The following is a 20,877-nucleotide window of genomic DNA, read 5'->3' on the forward strand; positions in this document are numbered from 1 at the left end:
CCTCATAGTTCCTGTCCCTCTCTCTCCCCAGTGTCACCTACCCCACTGTCTCCCCAGGTGTCACCCACCCCACTGTCTCCCCAGTGTCACCCCCCACTGTGATCCTCCTTTTCCAACCATGTACACACACACATACAGACACACACACACACACACACACACACACACACACACACACACACACACACACACAGGGCCCTCTCACTCTTTCCGGTGTTCTCCTGAGAAATCACCCCATGCCAGGTCTGAGATGTGGTCGGGTTTCCCCAGCGCACGGTTCCTTCCTGCGTCTCCAGCTGGCGCTCTCACGGTCCGAGGCTTCCCCCATTCCCCCTGCACGCGCACGATCCTCTGCCCCGAGACCGGGAACAGCCCGCCCCACCCATCCACCCAGCCCTCTCGGTCTCCGCTCCGCAGGGCGAAGGCGGAGGGTGGGGAAGGAGTCCGAGGCAAGGACGGCTCGACGGAGGCCAGGATGGCGGCAGACGGGGCACCCGCGTGAGGATTCCGAGAGGGCATCAGAGAGGGGGACTGACGCCTGAACGGGCGGAGCCAAGACAGACGGGGCAAGGGTCCGAGGCGTGCGCAGAGTCCAAGACCCGGCGGGATGAGAAGAGCGGCGGCGGAGGGGACCAGAGACTCGGACACGGAACAGGGCGATGGATTCGGAGTCGGGGAAGCAGGAGACCGAGCTCAGGGCGCGAACTCCGACTGCGAAGTGGGCTGGGTCGCGCCAGGCTAGGGTCTGAATTCGAGACCTCGGCGGGGCCAAGGACAGCGGGAGGGAAAATTTGGCCCAGCTGTAGTGGAGGAGGGAGAGGCGGGCGGGCCGGGGAACGGGCGGGGGGCGCGGCGGGCACTGACCCGAAGTAGGAGGCGGCGGCGGCGGCGGGCAGCGCCAGCAGGCAGAGCCCGGCCAGGGCCAGCGCTGGCGGGGGGCGCATGGTGCCGGCGGCGCGGCGCCCTCTAGCATCTCCTCGCGCCGCTCAAGCTCGCAGCGCCGCCACCAGCCGCCCGCGGGACTTTAAACTTAGGTGGGGCGGGGCAGGCGGCGCTGGGGGAGGGAGGAGATTGGGAGGTGCCCCAACCCCGGGCGGCGAGCCCCCCGCCCCATTGGCCCCGCCGCCCTAGCTCCGCCCCCTCGCGGGTGCGGCCACCACCCCGAGCCCGCCCCCTCCCCGCCCCCATTGCCCCGCCCTCCGGCCCCAGGTGAGCGCTCACCTGGCGCCGCGCCCGCCCGAGGTCGCGGCGGCGGAACGTGAAGCCCCCAGGGCCTGGAGAGGCGGGGAGGAGGGTACGAGGCGGGGACGGAGGAGATTCTGCCTCTCCGGGGTGGGGCGGAGGCAAGCGCAATGGCTTCTCCGAGGTAGAGAAGGTGGAGGGGGAGGAGGAGGGACGCATTTGGAGTCGGTGGAAAACCCGGGTCATGTCCGCCCTCCTGCCCAGCGAGTATGGGTCTCTTCGCCGCAGCCCCCAGACTCAGGGCAGGGCCGGGTCCTGACGCAGAACCGCTCTCTGGAAGCGGGGGAAATGCATGTCCAATGGCTCGGAGGACCCTGTTGCCAGGCAGAGTCTTGGTTAGAGGGGAGAGAGGAAAGGGCGCCCTGTTTTTAAACGGGAGAGTGACTGTCACTGGCGAGGTGCACAGCGTGGGCCTCCGTGGGCTTTTGACAAAATGCTGCTGATATTCCCCAGCGCAGAAATCCAGAGTGGACAGTGGGGCAGACAGAGCCCTGAGGGAGGAGGGACCCACTTTCCAAGGTGTGTAGATGCCAGAATCTCTGGTAGATAGGGTGGGACCTTCAAGTGTTGGGCCCCAAAGTTCTGTTTTGCTTATTGTTTTTTAAAGTTTAACCCCAATTTCTGCAGCGAAGGTGCAGAGATCAAAGCAGTGGGTGGTACCTGTCTAGAAAGCAGACATACAACCAATGACCCAAGTGAGAGTTAAAATGTTTTTGAGAGTCTCGAACACTAGGTTAAATCAAGCAAAACAAAATATAACTTGCAATGAATGTCAAGATCTGCATGTAAAGTTTCCAAAAAATTAGCCATGCATATGGAACATCAAGTGACAGCGACCTTGGCTTTTCAGTGGACACCAGCATGGTAGGGGGTTGGGAGAGGTGTTGGGAAGATGGTGGCTACTGTGTTAGGTGGCATTAACAGAGGAAGTCCCCCCCACACCGCCCCTTTGAGCTTCTTTGAGCTCAGTTTCTCTGTCAAATGAGCACAGTGATTAGATGATCTGATGATTCCTAGCAGCTCTGCCAGCCCTATCAAATTCCATGGTTCTATTTATTGAGGCCACATGGCCCAGTGTAATGTGCAGAGACCTGGAGTCAAATCATGTGAGTTATGAGCCCCATATGAAATATGGATGATGAGAAATATCTAACAGGATTTTTGTGCAGGTAAGATGTTAAATGCCAGCCAGCCACCGTGGCTCACGCCTGCAATCCCAGCACTTTGGGAGGCCAAGGTGAGAGGATCACCTGAGGTCAGGAATTCAAGACCAGCCTGGCCAACATGGTGAAACCCTGTCTCTACTGAAAATACAAAGACATTAGCCAGGCGTGGTGGTGCATACCTGTAATCCCAGCTACTCGGGAGGCTGAGGCAAGAGAATTGCTTGAACCCCGGAGGAGGAGGTTGCAGTGAGCCGAAATCATGCCATTGCACTCAGGCCTGGGCAACAGAGCGGGACTCCATCTTAAATAAATAAATAAATAAATAAATAAATAAATAAATAAATGAAAAGATGTTAAACGCCTTGCAGGTGCCGGCACCTAATATCAGTGATTGTTATACCTGCAGGCAGGACCGGGGTGTGATGCTGTTTACAACTGGTTCTCGAGAAAGGTTGACGGTGGTCTGATTTGTATCATTTGTTGATCTCTGTGACTTAAATATTCTCATCATGGCTGACTTCATGCCACCAATGTGGCATCGTTTCTGATCACTGGAGTTAGGAAGAGATGTGCACAGCTAGCCCTGCAGGCCAGCTGGACCCAACTCCAGCGTATCACTGGTAAGACTTCGAACCATGGGCCGGGTACGGTGGCTCAAGCCTGTAATCTCAGCACTTTGGGAGGCTGAGGCGGGTGGATCACGAGGTCAGGAGATCAAGACCATCCTGGCTAACATGGTGAAACGCCGTCTCTACTAAAAATACAAAAAAATTAGCCAGGCGTGGTGGTGGGCACCTGTAGTCCCAGCTGCTCCGGAGGCTGAGGCAGGAGAATGGCGTGAACCTGGGAGGAAGAGCTTGCAGTTAGCCGAGATTGCGCCACTGCACTCCAGGCTGGGCCACAGAGCAAGACTCCATCTCAAAAAAACAAACAAAGAAACAAACGAACAAACAAACAAAAGACTTTGAACTATGATCACAAAAGCTAGAGCATGAGGGGCCTGAGCTGGACCAGTATGAGTCAGAGAGAAGGAACAGCCATGGACTGGGATGGCAGATAGACCCCACCAGGCCCCAGCCACACCCCCTAGGCAGGTGAGGATGGAGTGGGTTCGACTCAGGCTGCCCAGCTGCTCTTCCTGTTCTCATGCCCCTAAGCACACACAAGCATGATTGTGCATGGAGAAGGCAGGGCACATTCTCCCAAAGTGACACCTTTTCACAATTTCATGAAAGTTACATGTTGATGTCTGATGGGTAAGCCTATGAATCAAAGAGACTGGAAGAAGCACCCAAGACTCAATGGAGACATCAGTGGTTGGAGAGTGAGGAATACGAGGAAAATATTTAGATGGATGCTCTTGAGTCCTTGCCAGCCAATGGCATGGCCCCATCCTTGGGCTCCCTTCTCCTGATGTTAGAACTGTACCAGGTTTCTGTCTGCTGGGGTGTCCATCCAGTTTGCCCACGGAGGCTTCAGAGTTCCGCTTCTGCCTTTTTGGCCAACAAGGCTGCACAGAACTGCCCAGATAATAGCTCCTTCTTGCTAATAATAATTCCACAACAGCTCCTGTGTACCAAGGGGTGTGTGTGTGTGTGTGTATGTGTGTACACACATGCACATGTGCCCAGTCTGGCTTACGATCTCACTAAAGCCTCAAGCCCTCCGGGAAGCTGGGACAGTCATAACCCCATTGCACAGACAGAAAAAAACAGAGGCTGGGAGAGCCTACGTAGCAGGTGTAGGTGGGCCAGCTGTAGCGGAGGCAGGAATTGAGCCCAGCCCTAGCCCAGAGGTACTGTCAGTACTAACTGTGGCTCATGATTGGCCGTGGCTGGCTCAGAACTGCCCGGACACAGCCTGACTCACAGACACCTTTGCATTACACATCCTTACAAAGCATCGAGTACCTCCTAAGTGTCCATCCCCAAGGGGCTCATAGCCTGGAGGGGGAGATGGCAGTGAAAACAGATCATCCCTGCAATTGTGATATTACAGGATCCCTGAGGAAAGACATGAAGAGCAGCCCTTGGGACCTACAGCCTGTGCCATAAATGATTTGTTGCTCTGCCACCTTCCCTCTGCCTTGTGGGTTCCTGAAGGGCCGGCCTGAGTTTTACTTCTCTCTGTGTCTCCAGAGCCTGGCACAAGTCCCAGCACATAGTAGGTACTCAGTAAACAAGTGTTGTTTTCAGCTTATAACCCTGGTTTGTGGCCTTTTCATGGCTATAAAGATGTATCATACAAACACATGTGTGCTCATGGAGACAGTCCTTCCTAGGCTCAGACACAGGCTCCATGGGGCACACACACTACAGCCCAAGTCCAGGCATTTGGTGACACACAGACCCCCATTGCTCCCCTATGGATATCTACATTCCTGGGCAGCCCCACAGCTGGTCCTGGGTCCACACGTTCACACAGGTATGCAAGAGAAGCATTCTTAGATATCCACATGCAGCTACCTGTCTCCATTAACCAGCCCAAGGCAGCCAGCACTCAGGACTGGAGCCCTCTCCTCCTCTTGTGCACACACGCACATGCACACACACACCACACTTTGGAAATCACAAACATGATGAGGCTGAAAGCTTTCCTACGGCCACACCAAATCTAGCTCCAGGATGTCTGCAGACCTCTCCTTCCTCTTCCTGGCACCTGCTCTCGGGCCAGCCCACCCTGCCTGAAGCAAACCCTCAGGAACCATCTGTCTTTGGTTGGCTCCAGATCTCCTGTGCCTCCTAAGTGGAAATGCAGTTTTCCAGGCTGGCTCTCTCCTCTAATCCCCTCAAACTGCACTGGAAATGAACTCTGGAACCAACAGGAAGTGGAACAGATGATGCCCCAGCAGCTCCGAGGGAAGGTGCCCATGATGACCGGAGACACAGCTGCCCAGGAGGGCTGGTCCTGGGGAGCCCAGACAGGACTGGTGTGGGTGTGAGCTCACCTGTCCCTCTCCCTGTCCTTCACCATCCTCCCTGTGACCTGGCCTTCTTGCCATAGCCTTATGATAACTGGCTCTGTCCTGACCACTCCCATCAGTCCTAGCCCCACATATTTGAACTGTATTGCAATGCCTTTGCAACATTCCACTAGCATTGACTCTGGAGCAGTGCGAGGTAATGTGTGGGTCATGATTCTCCCCATCATACAGATGAGGACACTAAAGTCCAGAAAGATGAATGACTTCCTCAAGGTCATAGAACTGGATGGGAGACTTGATTTTTCTGGAACACCAGACTGAAATAGGACTGAAGCTGAATGGGGAAAGTGGGCTTCAGAATCCCTTCCAGGGAACTCACAGCCATGCCTGAACATGACAGAAAAGGGGGCAGAGAAGGACACCAAAATGTTAACAGTGGCTGCCTTGGAGGTTGGGAGTGTGGGTAAGAAGCAGTTTTATCCTCCTTGCATTTTCCTAGTTTTCTATGACAAGCATGTTTGACATAATGAAAAAAATTACTGAAAGTCGGGAGGAGACAAATACATAACAATGAATCTCCAATGGTGGAACTTCAAGCATTTGCAGGAAAGGTATTTGGGAGGCGCAGGGCAGTATTTCCGGACTGGAGTCCTCTGTGACCTTCACTCATCTGTCCTTCTGCAGGAAGCGCCCCTGTCCTATCTTGGGGCGCTCACTCCAGAGCTGGCAGAGCTCACCACTCCTCATGGCACTTCCAGTTTGAGGCCTTCTCACTTCCGTTCCTCCCTCCCTCCTTCTTCTTCCTCACAGAACACTTTGAATTGTCTTGTGGGGAGAGTGTGGGACTGACCTTCTCTTGCCCCTTGCCTGTCCAAGGCCATTCTCCAGCCCTTGATCCAGCAGCATCTTTGAGTTCCGTCAAGGCAGGCTGAATGCAGAGAAGCAGCCCTTTGGTGTCCCCCCACCCAGCCATGCTTCTGTGGCCAAGGGCAGCTGGCTTTCTGCTGGAACCCCACCTTGACTGACGACTCCTGCCTCTGCCCACTCACCACGTTGGTTCTACAACCTTTATTGGCACAACTGTACTTTGTTCCAGTGCCTATGTTGATATACACTGTCCTTGAGTTTGGGAGATTAGGATCCCTGCTATGTGTAGATTGTAGACACCTCAAGATCTGAGACCCTGTCCCCTGTTTCTTTTCTATCCCACACATCCTCCCATAGTGGTACTGAGTTTCAGCCCACAGTAAAAAGATTGTTAAATAACTGAATTAATGAATGAATAACTGAATGAATAAACATTGGACCCTGGAAGGTCTGACCTGACTTATCGATGGCTACAAACACTGCCCCAGATTTTATAATGTTCATGAGAGACAGGATGAGCCATCTGTACTGACATGGTTGAAACTAGCAGGAGTGCTTTGAGCAGTCCAGTTCTGTCTAGCAGTTATAGGTAAGTAGTGACTTGAAGGGGAAACCTCAATTTCAGATAACATGGTCGGGCGTGGTGGCTCATGCCTGTAATCCCAACACTTTGGGAGGCTAAAGTGGGTGGATCACCTGAGATCAGGATCACCTGAGATCACCCTGGCCAACATGGTAAAACCCCATCTCTACTAAAAATACAAAAATTAGCTGGGCATGGTGGCAGGCGCCTGTAATCCCAGCTACTCAGAAGACTGAGGCAGGAGAATCACTTGAACTCAGGAGGCGGAGTTTGCAGTGAGCGGACATCGCACCACTGCACTCCAGCCTGGGGGACAGAGCGAGACTTGACCTCAAAAAAAAAAAGGCCGGCACTGTGGCTCACGCCTGTAATCCCTGCACTTTGGGAGGCCAAGGTGGTTGGATCACGAGGTCAGGAGTTTGAGACCAGCCTGGCCAAGATGGTGAAACCCATCTCTACTAAAAATACAAAAATTAGCCAGGTGTGGTGGCGGGCACCTTGTAGTCCCAGCTACTCAGGAGGCTAAGGCAGGAAAATCGTTTGAACCCGGGAGGCAGAGATTGCAGTGAGCCAAGATCGCACCACTGCACTCTAGCCAGGGTGACAGAGCAAGACTCTGCCTCAAAAAAAAAAAAAAAAAAAAAAAAAAAATCAGATAACTCACTACATTGTCCCCATGAGTGGACTCACCTGTCCCCACAGGTGACATATATGTCCAAGCTCTGCTTGGGCACTGGGCTCAGCATGAATATAATCCCCACCCCAGCCCTGGTTACCACTTTTAGGAGCATAGAACACAGTGAGCTGACCTGGAGGCCAGGAGATGGCTGGGCAGGTGGCACGGAGCATCAGGCCATTCTGTCTTTAACCACTGTGAAGTCCCCTAAGGGCAAAGCACTAGCAAAAGACTCTACACTGGGGTGTTTTACAACAGAAAAGGGTTCCACACAGGGCACAGCTATGGATACTGCTCAAAAGAAGGAGGAAGGAGGCCAGGCACTGTGGCTTACACCTGTAATCCAAGCACTTTGGGAGGCCAAGGCAAGTGGATCATCTGAGGTCAGGAGTTCCAGACCAGACTGGTCAACATGGTGAAACCCCGTCTCCACTAAAAATACAAAAAATTAGCCAGGGGTGGAAGTGCATGCCTGTAGTCCCGGCTACTCAGGAGGCTGAGGCAGGAGAATCGCTTGCACCTGGGAGGCAGAGGTTGCAGTGAGCAGAGATCCCACTATTGCATTCTAGCCCTGGGGCAACAAGAGCAAAACTCCATCTCAAAAAAAAAAAAAGAAAAGAAAAAGAAAAGAAAAGAAAAGAAGAAAGGAAGGAAGGAAGGGAAGGAGGGAGGCAAGAAAACAACTTTCTTAGGGAAAAGAAGTTAAAAAAATAATGCCATAATTTACTATAAATAAAATCCTATAGATTTGGGTCTGCACAGAGGCATTCTCAACATTTTTTAGTTTGTTTTCATCTGGGTTAGTTCTTGCTCTCTAAAAGGAAGGATGAGAGGAAAGGGGTCCCATCTTGAAGTTCGTAGGTGCCTGGAGGAATGCAATTCCTTTGCAGTTAGTTTTAGGAGTCAGCCACCACCAGACCATTTCCTCCAGGTCATATTATCAGAACTGCAGGTACAAATAAGTTTGCAGGAAGTGCTCATTAACCATGTCCTGACTAGTAGACAGTTGGACCACAGCATGTTTTCCTGAACTCAGGGTAGGACTGCAGTGGCCCAGCCAGATGTTTTTCTTTAAACAAAAGAGAGACTCGAACCTTGGTTTATCTCTGGGAAGCAGTGAGATGAGTGTTAACTTATTAAAAAAAAAAAAAAAAAAGGTGGCTAACTCCACCTCACTGCTTATTTTCCATTTTATATAAAGTATAAGGCTGGATACAGTGGCTTATGCTTATAATCCTAGCATTCTGGAAGACTGAGGCAGGAGGATTGCTTGAGGCCAGGAGTTCAAGACCAGCCTCGGCAACACAGTGAGACCCTGCTAATACAAAAAAGAAAAAAACGTTTGTCAGGCATTGTAGCACCTGCCTGTAGTCCCAGCTACCCTGGAGGCTGAGATGGGAGGATTGCTTGAGCATGGGAAGTTGAGACTGCAGTCAGCCATGACGCCACCACTGCACTCTAGCCTGTGCAACACAGCAAGAACCCTGTCTTAGAAAACATAATGATAAAGTATGAATATATAATATTCAATTTAACATACTTTGAATAAGCATCTGGTGCTAAACCCTGGAGTAAGAGATAATGAAGTCAGTTCTTGTCCTTGAGGAGCACACAGTTTGTTGGGAAAGACAAATAAATACAGAGAGCATTCTGACATTTCTATATAAGTGTGAACTAGTTATTGAGCACTTACATTGCACCAGGCATTGTTCTAAGTCCTATAAAACTGCTAACCCATTTAATCTTCACAACATTTTACAAATGAGGAAATGGGCACAGAGAAGTCAAGTAACTGGCCAGCTAGTAAGCTTAGAACTGGGATTAGAACCCAGGGAGCTGGTACCAAAGACACATATTTAACCACTGTGCGGCAGTAAAGAGAAGAAAGTACCAAATAAGGCAGGAACCCAGGAAAGAGGACAATCAATTCATTGTTCCAGGTAACAGGTAGCTAAGACAATAGCGACTGAGATGCAACAATGTTTGAGCTAGATTTTGCAGAGTGATTTTTTTTTTCAGTCCTTCTTTCTTCACTTTAACGGATGGAATAGTCCCTCCTAATTAGCCACACAAATGTTTGAAAAGGACCCAAGTTCTCCCACTGGCTGTCATTATAATTATATGGGTTCACCCAAGAAAGCATGCCTTTGCTATATTAAGGTCTACTTTGGTGTGAGAGGAGGTTGAAAAAGTGTTGGGAGCTTAAGGATAGAGAATATTTTACCAGGTGCAGTGGCTCACCCCCGTAATCCCAGCACTTTGGGAGGCCAAGGTGGGCGCATCAAGAAGTCAGGAGATCGAGACCATCCTGGCTAACATGGGGAAACCCTGTCTCTGCTAAAAATACAAAAAAATCAGCCGGGCATGGTGGCGAGCGCCTGTAGTCCCAGCAACTCGGGAGGCTGAGGTGGGAGAATGGTGTGAACCAGGGAGGGGGAGCTTGCAGTGAGCCGAGATCACACCACTGCACTCCAGCCTGGGTGACAGAGTGAGACTCCCTCTCCAAAAAAAAAAAAAAAGAATAGGGAACGTTTTTTAAGCTAGCTAAGCCTTTCCAATCTGCTATTGATTCTGAAATATCATTTTCATCCCCCCCAGCTCCAATATTAATATCTACCCTAGTTTCTTCCTCTCTGATCTTGTCACCCAGGATGTGCCCATCTTCTTCCTCATGAGGGGCCTTCAGTGTCTAATGTGGCCTGGTTGCAATACCACATGTCTCCAATAGGAGTCACTGGCAACAACAGGATCATTTACCTGAGGTTGCATGAAGAGAACTCTGGGTCCTAACTTAAAATTTTGTCTCTGGCTTCCTCTGCGACCTCGGTTTCCTCATCCATAAAATGGATACAAACTGTCTGTCTTCGTCACAGAACAGTGGTGAGAAATGTGAAGATGAATGTGGACACTTCTGGTGTGATTCAGAAGAGGTGCACTGTCTGATTTTCTATTAGCTTCTGTCCAGATGATTTCAAAAAACTAATCATTCCACAGCTACGTTTTGAGCATCACTCACCATGCCAGGCCATCTGTAGGATCCAGGAATTATTTCCATCTTTGCATGAAAGGAGTTTGAATAAAAGTTCAAAGCAGGGTACGGTGGCTCACGCCTGTAATCCCAGCACTTTGGGAGACTGAGACAGGAGGATTGCTTGAGCCCAGGAGTTCGAGACCAGCCTGGGGCACCATAGCAAGATCCCATCTCTACAAAAAAATTTAATAGCTGGGCATGGTAGTATGCACCTCTGGTCCCAGCTACTCAGAAGGCTGAGGCAGGAGGATGGTTTGAGCCCAGGAGTTTGAGGCTGCAGTGAGCCGTGATCGCGCCACTGCACTCCAGCCTGGGCGACAGAGGGAGACCCTGTCTGAAAAACCAAACAAAACAAATAAATAAATATTTAAAGCAAACTGTAACCCTGAGGTGGTAGAGCTGCAGCCCCTGCCCTGGGAATGATATTGGGGCGTGCAACAGTGGTGTATCTACCTCACCTGTGGCTGGAAGGCTCTCCTGACCAATAACTCATCTCTTCCTCACACAACCCAGTTTGTGCCTGAAGAAACTGAGGCACAGAGAGGCGAAGTGACCTGCCCAAGGACCTAGATACCAGCAACTTCCCAAGCCTATAATCCCAGAACATGGAGTGGGAAGGGGCGGTGTCAGAAGGCAAGTGGTGGGAGCGGACCGGGAGAGATGGAGGGGGAGGCCTCCCGGGTCCCCAGGCCAGCCCAGGCCGTGCCGATGGCGCCACCGCCGCCAGCCTTCTGCAGGAGCGCCCCCTGCCGGTCAGCGCTGCTTCTGGTGGCCGCGGACGTTGGAGGACGCTCGGCGCAGCAGGGGCTGTTCTCCCGCGGACCAGAGACCCCCCCACACCGCAGAGGAGAGCAAGAAGGGCCCTGCGGGGTCGGCCTACCCCTTCACTTTGCACACGGCAAACGCGGAGCTCAGAGGAGGACGTGGTTGCTCAAGGTCTCTCAGCTGGATGCGGGCTTCCCCGTCCACCTGCCTCACACTGCAGAGCCTCCATCTCCCCTGCCTCCATCTACCCCGCACTCCCGAGTCCAGAGGGTCCTTTCCTCCCGGTCCTGCTCCCAGCCAGCCCCTAAACACCCCACCAGCCCCGTCTCCTCAAGGAACCCTCTGGCATTGCAGCCCCCAGCACTCCCTTCTCCGAAGCCCTGTTGCTTAACCCACTCTCAATTTGGGACATGGCTTAGTTGGCCTGTTGGCACGACCTTGAGGACCAGGGAGGGGCCTCTTTCTTTCGGATTCTCCACCCTCCCGCCCAGAGGTGCCTGGGACAGGGCTGAACTCTTAACTCTCACTCGGGGATGAATATTGATGCCTGACTTTTCTTCTTCCCACTGGGAAGCCTCACAGCAGTGTCTCTGGTCCTGGACTGCCAGGATACCTAGGCTGGCCTTTTGGCTTTCCTTCCTAGCTGAGTGACCTTGGGCAAGTCCCTTACAATCTCTCAGAGCCTCCGTTTCTCCGAATGTACATAGGGAGAAAGCTGCTCTTTGGGCTGCTTGTGAAGATTAAATGAAATCATGTGTGTAGTGTTCCTGGCACATAGTAGGTGCTCAATAAATGGTAAATTTGATTTGTCAGGCCTCCAAGGAGACTTGTCTGTCAGCACCCTCTTTCCTAGGGATGAGCCTTCTGACCTGAATTCTCCCACCCTCTGCCTCCTGTTGGAAGTAGCCTCGGGAAAGGGGTTCCATGGTGATTACACAGGGGCACAGGAAAGGAGAATGCAGTTGGAAAACAACCGGCTGCTTTCTTCCTCCACTACTACTCACACCTACTTCCTGAGGCTTAGAATTTACAGCCTGCAAAGGGCTAATATCCAGAATCTACAAAGAACTTAAACAAATTTACAAGAAATAAACAACCCCATCAAAATGTGGGCAAAGGATATGAACAGATACTTCTCAAAAGAAGACATTTATGCAGCCAACAGACATGAAGAAGTGCTTATCATCACTGGTCATCAGAGAAATGCAAATCAAAACCACAATGAGATACCAGCTCATGCCAGTTAGAATGGCGATCATTAAAAAGTCAGGAAACAACAGATGCTGGAGAGGATGAGGAGAAATAGGAATGCTTTTACACTGTTGGTGGGAGTGTAAATTAGTTCAACCATTGTGGAAGACAGTGTGGCGATTCCTCAAGGATCTAGAACTAGAAATACCATTTGACCCAGCGATCTCATTACTGAGTATATACCCAAAGGATTATAAATCATGCTACTATAAAGACACATGCACACGTATGTTTATCGTGGTACTATTCGCAATAGCAAGGACTTGGAACCAACCCAAATGTCCATCAATGATAGACTGGATTAAGAAAATGGGCCAGGCATGGTGGCTCATGCCTATAATCCCAGCACTTTGGGAGGCCGAGGCGGGCGGATCACGAGGTCAGGAGATCAAGACTATCCTGGCTAACACAGTGAAACCCCGTCTCCGCTAAAAATATAAAAAATTAGCTGGGCATGGTGGCAGGCACCTATAGTCCCAGCTACTCAGGAGGCTGAGGCAGGAGAATGGCATGAACCCGGGAGGCAGAGCTTGCAGTGAGCTGAGATCATGCCCCTGTACTCCAGCCTGGGTGACAGAGTGAGACTCCATATCAAAAAAAAGAAAAAAGAAAAGAAAAGAAAAGAAAAGAAAAGAAAATGTGGCACATATACACCATGGAATACTATGCAGCCATGAAAAGGATGAGTTCATGTCCTTTGCAGGGACATGGATGAAGCTGGAAACCATCATTCTCAGCAAACTATCACAAGGACAGAAAACCAAACACTGCATGTTCTCATAGGTGGGAACTGAACAATCAGAACACATGGACACGGGGCAGGGAACATCACACACTGGGGCCTCTTGGAGGCTGGGGGACTGGGGGAGGGAGAGCATTGGGAGAAATGCCTAGTGTAAATGATAAGTTGATGGGTGCAGCACATCAACATGGCACATGTATACCTATGTAACAAACCTGCACATTGTGCACATGTACCCTAGAACTTAAGGTATAATAAAAAATATATACATATATTTTATGTATATCAAGAATTTACAGCCAGTTCATGGCAGTCATGGCTGCCTTGATGCCTGTGGTGTGCTACAGTCATACGGCTTTGGGGCCCAGTGGCATCTGCCATACCTCCTGATGCAAGTGTCTGAGAACAAAGGGGACACCACACCAGTGCTAGCTGGACCCGCCCAGGGCTAAGGGTGCCAAGGGTCAGGTACCCACAGCTAGCCCATTGGTAGTGGCCACAAGGACAGAGTGTATGCTGGGTCACATGGCCACAGACATACTAGCATGAGCTCAGAGCTAATAGAATAAGCATTCCATAAACGTAACAATCATATTTGAAACTCTTGGAGATTCACTTAAAATTCTTTAGAGGCGCCAGGTGCGGTGGCTCAAGCCTGTAATCCCAGCACTCTGGGAGGCCGAGACGGGCAGATCACGAGGTCAGGAGATCAAGACCATCCTGGCTGACACAGTGAAACCCTGTCTCTACTAAAAAAATACAAAAAACCAGCCGGGCGAGGTGGCAGGCGCCTGTAGTCCCAGCTACTCGGGAGGCTGAGGCAGGAGAATGGCGTGAACCCGGGAGGCGGAGCTTGCAGTGAGCTGAGATCCGGCCACTGCACTCCAGCCTGGGCAACAAAGCAAGACTCTGCCTCAAAAAAAAAAAAAAAAAAAAAAAAAAAAAAATTATTTAGAGGCCAGGTGCGGTGGCTCACACCTGTAATCCCAGCATTTTGGGAGGCCGAGGCGAGTGGATCACCTGAGGTCAGGAGTTCGAGACCAGCCTGGCCAACATGGTGAAAGCCTGTCTCTACTAAAAATACAAAAATTAGCTGGGTGTGGTGGGCACCTGTAATCCCAGCTATTCAGGAGGCTGAGGCAGGAGAATGGCTTGAACTCGGGAGGTGGAGGTTGCAGTGAGCCAAGATCACTCCACTGCACCCCAGCCTGGGTGACAGAGTGAGACTCATCTCAAAAAACAAAACAAAATTATTTAGAAAAGAAAACGACTCCCTGGAAACCATTTTATATGGTGACTAATCCCCTCTCTCTGCACAGGCCTCTGTGCCAAACTATCTGTTTTTGTAAACCCAGATTTTTATGGACTGCATCTGCTTGAAGCCTGATATACTTGATATACTTATATGCTTGTTACAACAACCCAAATGATCTATGACATTTTACATATAAGTGGATGTGTGTGTATATGTACTTTTTACATTTTATTTTTAATTTTTTAAATTAGTTTATTTACTTTGAGACAGGGTCTCGCTCTGTTGCCCAGGCTGGATGCAGTGGCACCATCATGGCTCACTACAGCCTTGACCTCCTAGGCTCAAGCGATCCTCCTGCCTTAGCCTCCTGAGAAGCTGGGATTACAGGCAAGTACCACCATGCCTGGCTAATGTTTTCATTTTTTGTAAAATGGGGTCTCAGTATGTTCCCCAGGCTGGTCTTGAACTCCTGGGTTCAGGTGATCCTCCTGCCTTGGCCTTCCAAAGACTTGGGATTACAAGCATGAGCCACCACACTTGGTCTATGATTTTTTTTTTTAAGGCAGTCCCTGTTCTATCTCTTCTGACCCGCTGACCCACTGGACTCTTCCTCTCTTCTCCTTCCTTCCCTCCCCACTTATGCAATCCTGTTTCTGCAGGGATGGCAAGAGCCTGAATCTTCATCCAGATGCCTCAGAGAGAAAAAAAACAGCAGGGCCAGTGACACAGAGAAGGCTTTTGCTGTCCGTTGCTCCTCCCATGACCTCTGGGAGAAGTGAGGAGGGAGCAGAAAATGCAAAAGGTTCCTCCGCCCCCTCAACACAGGGGTTGGAGCAATGGACTGAAGTTGCCCCAGTACCTGCTCACTCCCTTGGGTGGGAAGATGGTGATATACACGTGGAAAAGGCCGCCCACCCATGAAGCCCCTCTAAGTGATTTAGAAAGAGGTCCCTCCTCCTCCAGGCACTTTATTTCCAACTGTCAGAAAACAGTCACTGCAAATATGGCTGTGATGTGCACAGTGTCCTCATATGTGGGGTAACCTTTTGCAGTGCACAACATGCACAATTGTGCATGTCAGCCCTGAAAGCACATACCAGGTTAGTCCTCTGCCTGGTGAGTGGGAAACTAAATCCCACTGACCATGAGCCATCCCTCCAAACCTTCCCCCAGGCACATTCCCAGCAGGGGCATCACCACCTTCCTATGTTCCCAGCCTCAGCCCTTTGGAGTCACCCCAGACTCTCTGGGTTCACATCCCAGTTCTAGCATTTATCAGGACTCTGACCTCAGACAGGTCACACAGCCTGCCTGGGCCACAAGTCCCTTATTTGTAAAACGAGGGTGGAAGCGGCAGCTCTTGTGTAGGGTTCTAGTGAGGATTCGATGGGGAAACAAATGTCATACACCAAGATGGTGGCCTGGTGCTTGCTGATTCCCCAACATCAGTCCCACTCTCCAGTCCCCCAAATATTCTCCCATTTATTCTCCAAATTCTGCCTAAGAAGCATCTGCATTTGGCTACATGAGTAGGTTATCAGGCCAGCCTTGTCACTGCAGGTGGAGTTTGGTTATATAAGTAAAGGGATGAAGGGGGCAAAACAAATGTCATGTGAAATACTTGCAAGGTGCAGCCAGGCACGGTGGCTCATGCCTGTAATCCCAGCACTTTGGGAGGCCAAGGCGGGCAGATCATGAGGTCAAGAGATCAAGACCAGTCTGGCCAACATGGTGAAACCCCATCTCTACTAAAAATACAAAAATTAGCCATGCGTGGTGGCGGGCACCTGTAGTCCCAGCTACTTGGGAGGCTGAAGCAGGAGAATTGCTTAGAACCGGGAGGTGGAGGTTGCAGTGAGCCAAGATTGCGCCACTGCACTCCAGCCTGGGTGACAGCGAGACTCTGTCTCAAAAAAAAAAAAAAAAAGAAAAAAGAAATACTTGCAAGGGTCCTATGCTGAGTTCTTCCTAAAGCAAAGGTTTCATTTACAAACCAAAAATGTAATCCCCCAAATTCTTTATTCACACATCTAGCTTTTTAAAAATAATCCCAGGGAGTTACTGAGCAGCATACTTGTGTCTCAGCAGGACACAGGTCACCTGGTGGCTTCCAACCAAGACATCACCCCATGACCCTGGCCAACCCTGCTCACCTCCAGCCTGGCTTGCCAAGAAGGCCAATCACTTTCTCTACAGTGGGTTTCATTTCATCAATGAATTTCCCAACATGCAGAGTATTTAGCAAGTGAGAGGCACCGTGCTTATTCATTTGATTATCCTACTTATTTCTCCCATCTGCTTCAGAAATTGACATTACAATGATCACCTTGGACTGTTTCTAATCATCGACATTTACAATGTAACATGCTTTTCTTCCTCTTATCAATGTAATAAAACACAAAGATATCCAAAGTGCTTATTTGTTTTTTGCCCTTGAAACCCCATTTCACATAGAAGCACAAAGAACAATCTCCACTTTCCTTCTAGGTCCATGAAAAGATAAACCATCCCTAGAAACCAGGCTTCGTGAATGAAGTTCAAAAAACACAGTTCCAAGGCATGCAATCACGTCCCTGTGGCCCTGGCTTTCCCTGGGAGCCCCAGTTGAATTCCAGTATCATTTCCTCTGCGCTCTTTTGGCTGCTTTCTTGGAAAGGGGGTGAAGGTTCAATATCAGGCAAATTTTAAGATCTGTGGTGAGGTGTTATTAATTACCCCACCACCACCACAACCGAGACACACACACACACACACACACACACACACACACACACACGTATGTCAGCGTCTCTCCAGCTGTTGTTCCTGGGAGCCCCAGCAGGTGGCACTATGACCCTGACCATCTTCGCAGGCCCCATCCAGAATGTGTGGGCACAATACCTTTAAGGTCCAGGGACTCCCAGGGGCCCCACCTCTGAAGAGCCCCATGGGGAGAGTCCTATCCCAGAGAGAAGGGCCCTGTCTCCTGTCTCCACTCTCCTTTAGCTCAACTTCCTGGTCAAGAGTCTAGGCAGGGGTGCAGAGGTGAGGAGTGAAGGGGGCTAAGGGGGCCCAGGCCCTCCTCCCTTCCCTCCAACCCAGCTGGATCTGTTCCTCATTGCATTAGGAGAGGTACTCTCCCAACCCCTGACAACTCATCCCTAACCCACCTGACCACCAGCCCTGAGCTTTGGGGACAAATCTTGGCAACTGCTGAAGGCCACTCTAGGCCAGGAATGACAACACTGATGAGAAGCTGGAAGGCACAAAGAGGGAGGGGTGTAAATTAGGGAGGCCTCCTGGAGGAGGTGAGGGTGGACCTGAGAGATTAACTTCATGGTCCCCTCATTAAGAATAAGGGAGACTGAGCTGGGTGAGGTGGCTCATGCCCGTAATCCCAACACTTTGGTAGGCCAAGGTGGGAGCATCGCTTGAGCTCAGGAGTTTGAGAGCATCCTGGAAAACATGGCAAGACCTCATCTGTCTACTAAAAATCAAAAAAATTAGCCAGGTGTGGTGGTGTGTGCCTGTAGTGCCAGCTACTCAGGAGGCTGAGGTGGTAGGATCACTTGAGCCCAGGAGATGGAGGCTACGGTGAGCGCTGATGGCACTACTGCACTGCAGCCTAGACAACAGAGCAAGATCCTGTCTCCAAAAAAAAGAAGAAGAAGGGAGACTGAGGGTCAATCTGGGGAGTTTGGTGCTGCCTGGGGGAGGCCATTTTTTGGAGTGCTTCTGGGAGTAAGGTGGGCCTCCAGGGACTCTTCCCTGAACAAGCTAGAGAAACAGAAGCCACAGACTCTAACAGTATATGAGGGTGGGGGGGAAGAAGCCCTTGGGGAGCTGGCCAGGGGTTCTGAAGCAATAACAGGGTGCTGAGTTGTGAGAGGGCACAGGGAGCCTTCCGGGTTAAAACTGGTTCCCCTGCATGGGGGAGGGGTATGACAGAGGACAGGGAAGGGAAGGACAGGCGAGAAGGACCAAGCCTGTGCCCAGCCTCAGGGACCGGACTGAGCCTCTACCTACAGCCCAGCAGGTTATATGTGCTTGCTAGAGTTGACCGTTCTTGGGATGAAATCAGGGGCAAGCCAGCGGGAGGAGCTTTCCACTCAAGGAGCTCCGTACCCCCTGTTGTAAAGCCCAGCCATGCCTCGGTGGGCCTAGCAGAACTTGCCAGGTGCCCTAGTGGGCTCCTTGGTGGCCTATCTCTCCATCTCCTAATGCGCACCCTCCCCAGCAGCCTGCCCTCTCCCGGAGGCAGAACCCGGAAGGCCTCCCTCCTGCAGTCAGACCCAGGCACCACCTGCTTCTCCAGTCACTGCCCGGGACACCACTTCCCCCTAAGGGTCGGCAAATCTACCCTTTTGGTTACCACCTCATGGAGATTCGGCCCCTCCGGAAGTAAGTCATTTTCTTTTTTTATTTTTTGAAACAGAGTCTCACTCCATCAACCAGGCTTGAGTGTAGTGGTGCCATCCTAGCTCACTGCCGCCTCAAATCCCTGGGCTCAAGCGATCCTCTCCCCTCAGCCTCCCGAGTAGTGGAGATTGCGGACACATGCCACCACACCTGGCTTAGTTTTAAATTTTTTGCAGAGACAGGGTCTCACTATGCTGCCCAGGTTGGTCTCAAACTCTTGGCCTCAAGTGATCCTCCTGCCTCAGCCTCCCAAGATGCTGGGATTACAGGTATGAGCCATTCTTGATACCTGGGGTGGGACATGGTCCAGAATGGGGACAGGAAAGACTCCAGAACTAGCAGAACCACACACTCCAGCCAGAAAAAAGAGGTGAAGGAAGTTGGAGGAAAAGTAAGCCTCCCGATCAGGAGCCCCCAGCGGTTTCCAGCAGGCAGGCTGGCTCACTTCTTCCCCAGGGAGGCCTGTTTTCCAGGACGCTCACTCACTTGGTAGACAGCTCAGTGCACACATAGGCACAGAGTCAAAGATTTCTTGGAAGACACAGTGATTTCCTGATTTTGTTCAGAACTGGCTCTCACACACTCTCATTCACTCCGTGAGCCGGGGAAGCAGGGCTGCCCACCACACCGAGCAGGAGACTGGGGTTTGAGTTTGAGCTCAGGTCGGCCTCCAGCAGTGCCTCCGAAAGCTCAAAGAGAAGTCAGGTGGCCAGGTGACCAGGTGGGGAATCGGGGTGGGTTGGCTGTCCCTTCCTCCCTAACACTCGCCTTCTGATTCTTCCTAGAGCGCTGGTAAGGCTCCCAGGACTGGCACTCAGGCCTTGGCATGCCAGAGGATCAAAAGAAACTGCCCTTCCTTTCATGCAATTGATACAAGAAGCAACAGAAATTGCAGCTTGCTTCCAGTGGGATGTAAGAACACATGGAAGGAGCCATCACCCAGGGAGCTCACTTGAACCGTCAGGGCTTAGGCCCAGCTTCCACGTACACGCTGCTTCCCCGTTTGCTGACGTCCTCTGTATTGAGAGTACCATGTCACTCTTCAACTGACATCTCTCTGGATAGGCAGCCAGGGCCTAGGATCCTTGAGTCCTTGTTTTGTCAACAACCCTCCCCCTCTTTCTGCTCTTTCCTGGCTGTGTGGTGGACTCTTCAGGGACATAGCAGTCACTGCGCTGCAGGGACAGTCCCCAAATGCCAAGGTGCAGCCTAAAGGGGGCTGTTCCCACTATGGCATCCGTGACAAGAACCAGGAGCCAGAATGCAGGTTTCTGGGACTTGTCAGCTCCCTTCTGAGTGCCCTGTTGAGGATTCCTAGAAATGCAGACACCCCCACCCCCATTCCCCACCTGGATAGGCCGTCCTGAGCCAATAGGAACACTTTTCTGTGGACATGCCATGTTGGAATCCCAGGCCTCCCCGCCCTGCCAGCCCCTGCCAGCTCCCTGGCGCCCCAGCTGGTGAGTTTCACCCCCAAAGTGACTGCGACATTGGAAGGCCAGGGCCACCCCTGCCTTTTCCATTGCTCGGCAGCTCTATCGTTCATCCATAACCCCCAGGCGCGGGGGCAGGGCTGGGGGCGCAAGGGGCTCTCTCGGTGCAGCGGCAGGGGCGGGGGCAGGGGCTCCCCTAACTGCAGAGGCTAGCCTTACACACCCAGCAACACATGTCCCCCTTTATGGCCCGGGCTTTCTCTCGGTGCTTAAAGCCAACTGTGAAAAGAGCAGGGCTGATTCTGGCTGCCTGGCCGTCTCCTGGCAACACGCCTGGCAGGAGGCCTTTCTTTCTCCCCCCAGCCTCCCTTCTCTCCTCCACCACCCCCTCTCTCTTTTCCCCCCTGTGTCTTGTGTTGTGTATCATTAAAACTTCCCTCCCAGCCACTTCGCAGCCAACAACCAGGCCCTTCTGGGACTAGTTCCCTTGGGGCAGCTCAGCCAGCCCAGGGGTGGGGGCTCCGAGGGGTTAAGGCCCCCAGAGA

At 51.5% G+C, this 20,877-nt stretch overlaps 1 protein-coding gene across 2 annotated transcripts in view; it reads right to left on the reverse strand.

The window, feature by feature from the left end:
- Positions 1 to 1,024, reverse strand: part of WNT9B (Wnt family member 9B) — a 37,889-nt gene extending 36,865 nt beyond the window's left edge. The window contains exon 1 of one of the 2 annotated variants that reach the window (XM_077972174.1): positions 865 to 1,024. In XM_077972174.1, the coding sequence (XP_077828300.1) occupies positions 865 to 944 (80 nt within the window). In that variant the 5' untranslated portion in view covers positions 945 to 1,024. The remainder of the gene's footprint in view (positions 1 to 864) is intronic. The other variant, XM_077972176.1, reaches the window with a different exon arrangement.
- Positions 1,025 to 20,877: the final 19,853 nt, after the last annotated feature.

This window comes from Macaca mulatta, chromosome 16 (genome assembly GCF_049350105.2).
Source record: "Macaca mulatta isolate MMU2019108-1 chromosome 16, T2T-MMU8v2.0, whole genome shotgun sequence".
Classification (NCBI taxonomy): domain Eukaryota; kingdom Metazoa; phylum Chordata; class Mammalia; order Primates; family Cercopithecidae; genus Macaca; species Macaca mulatta.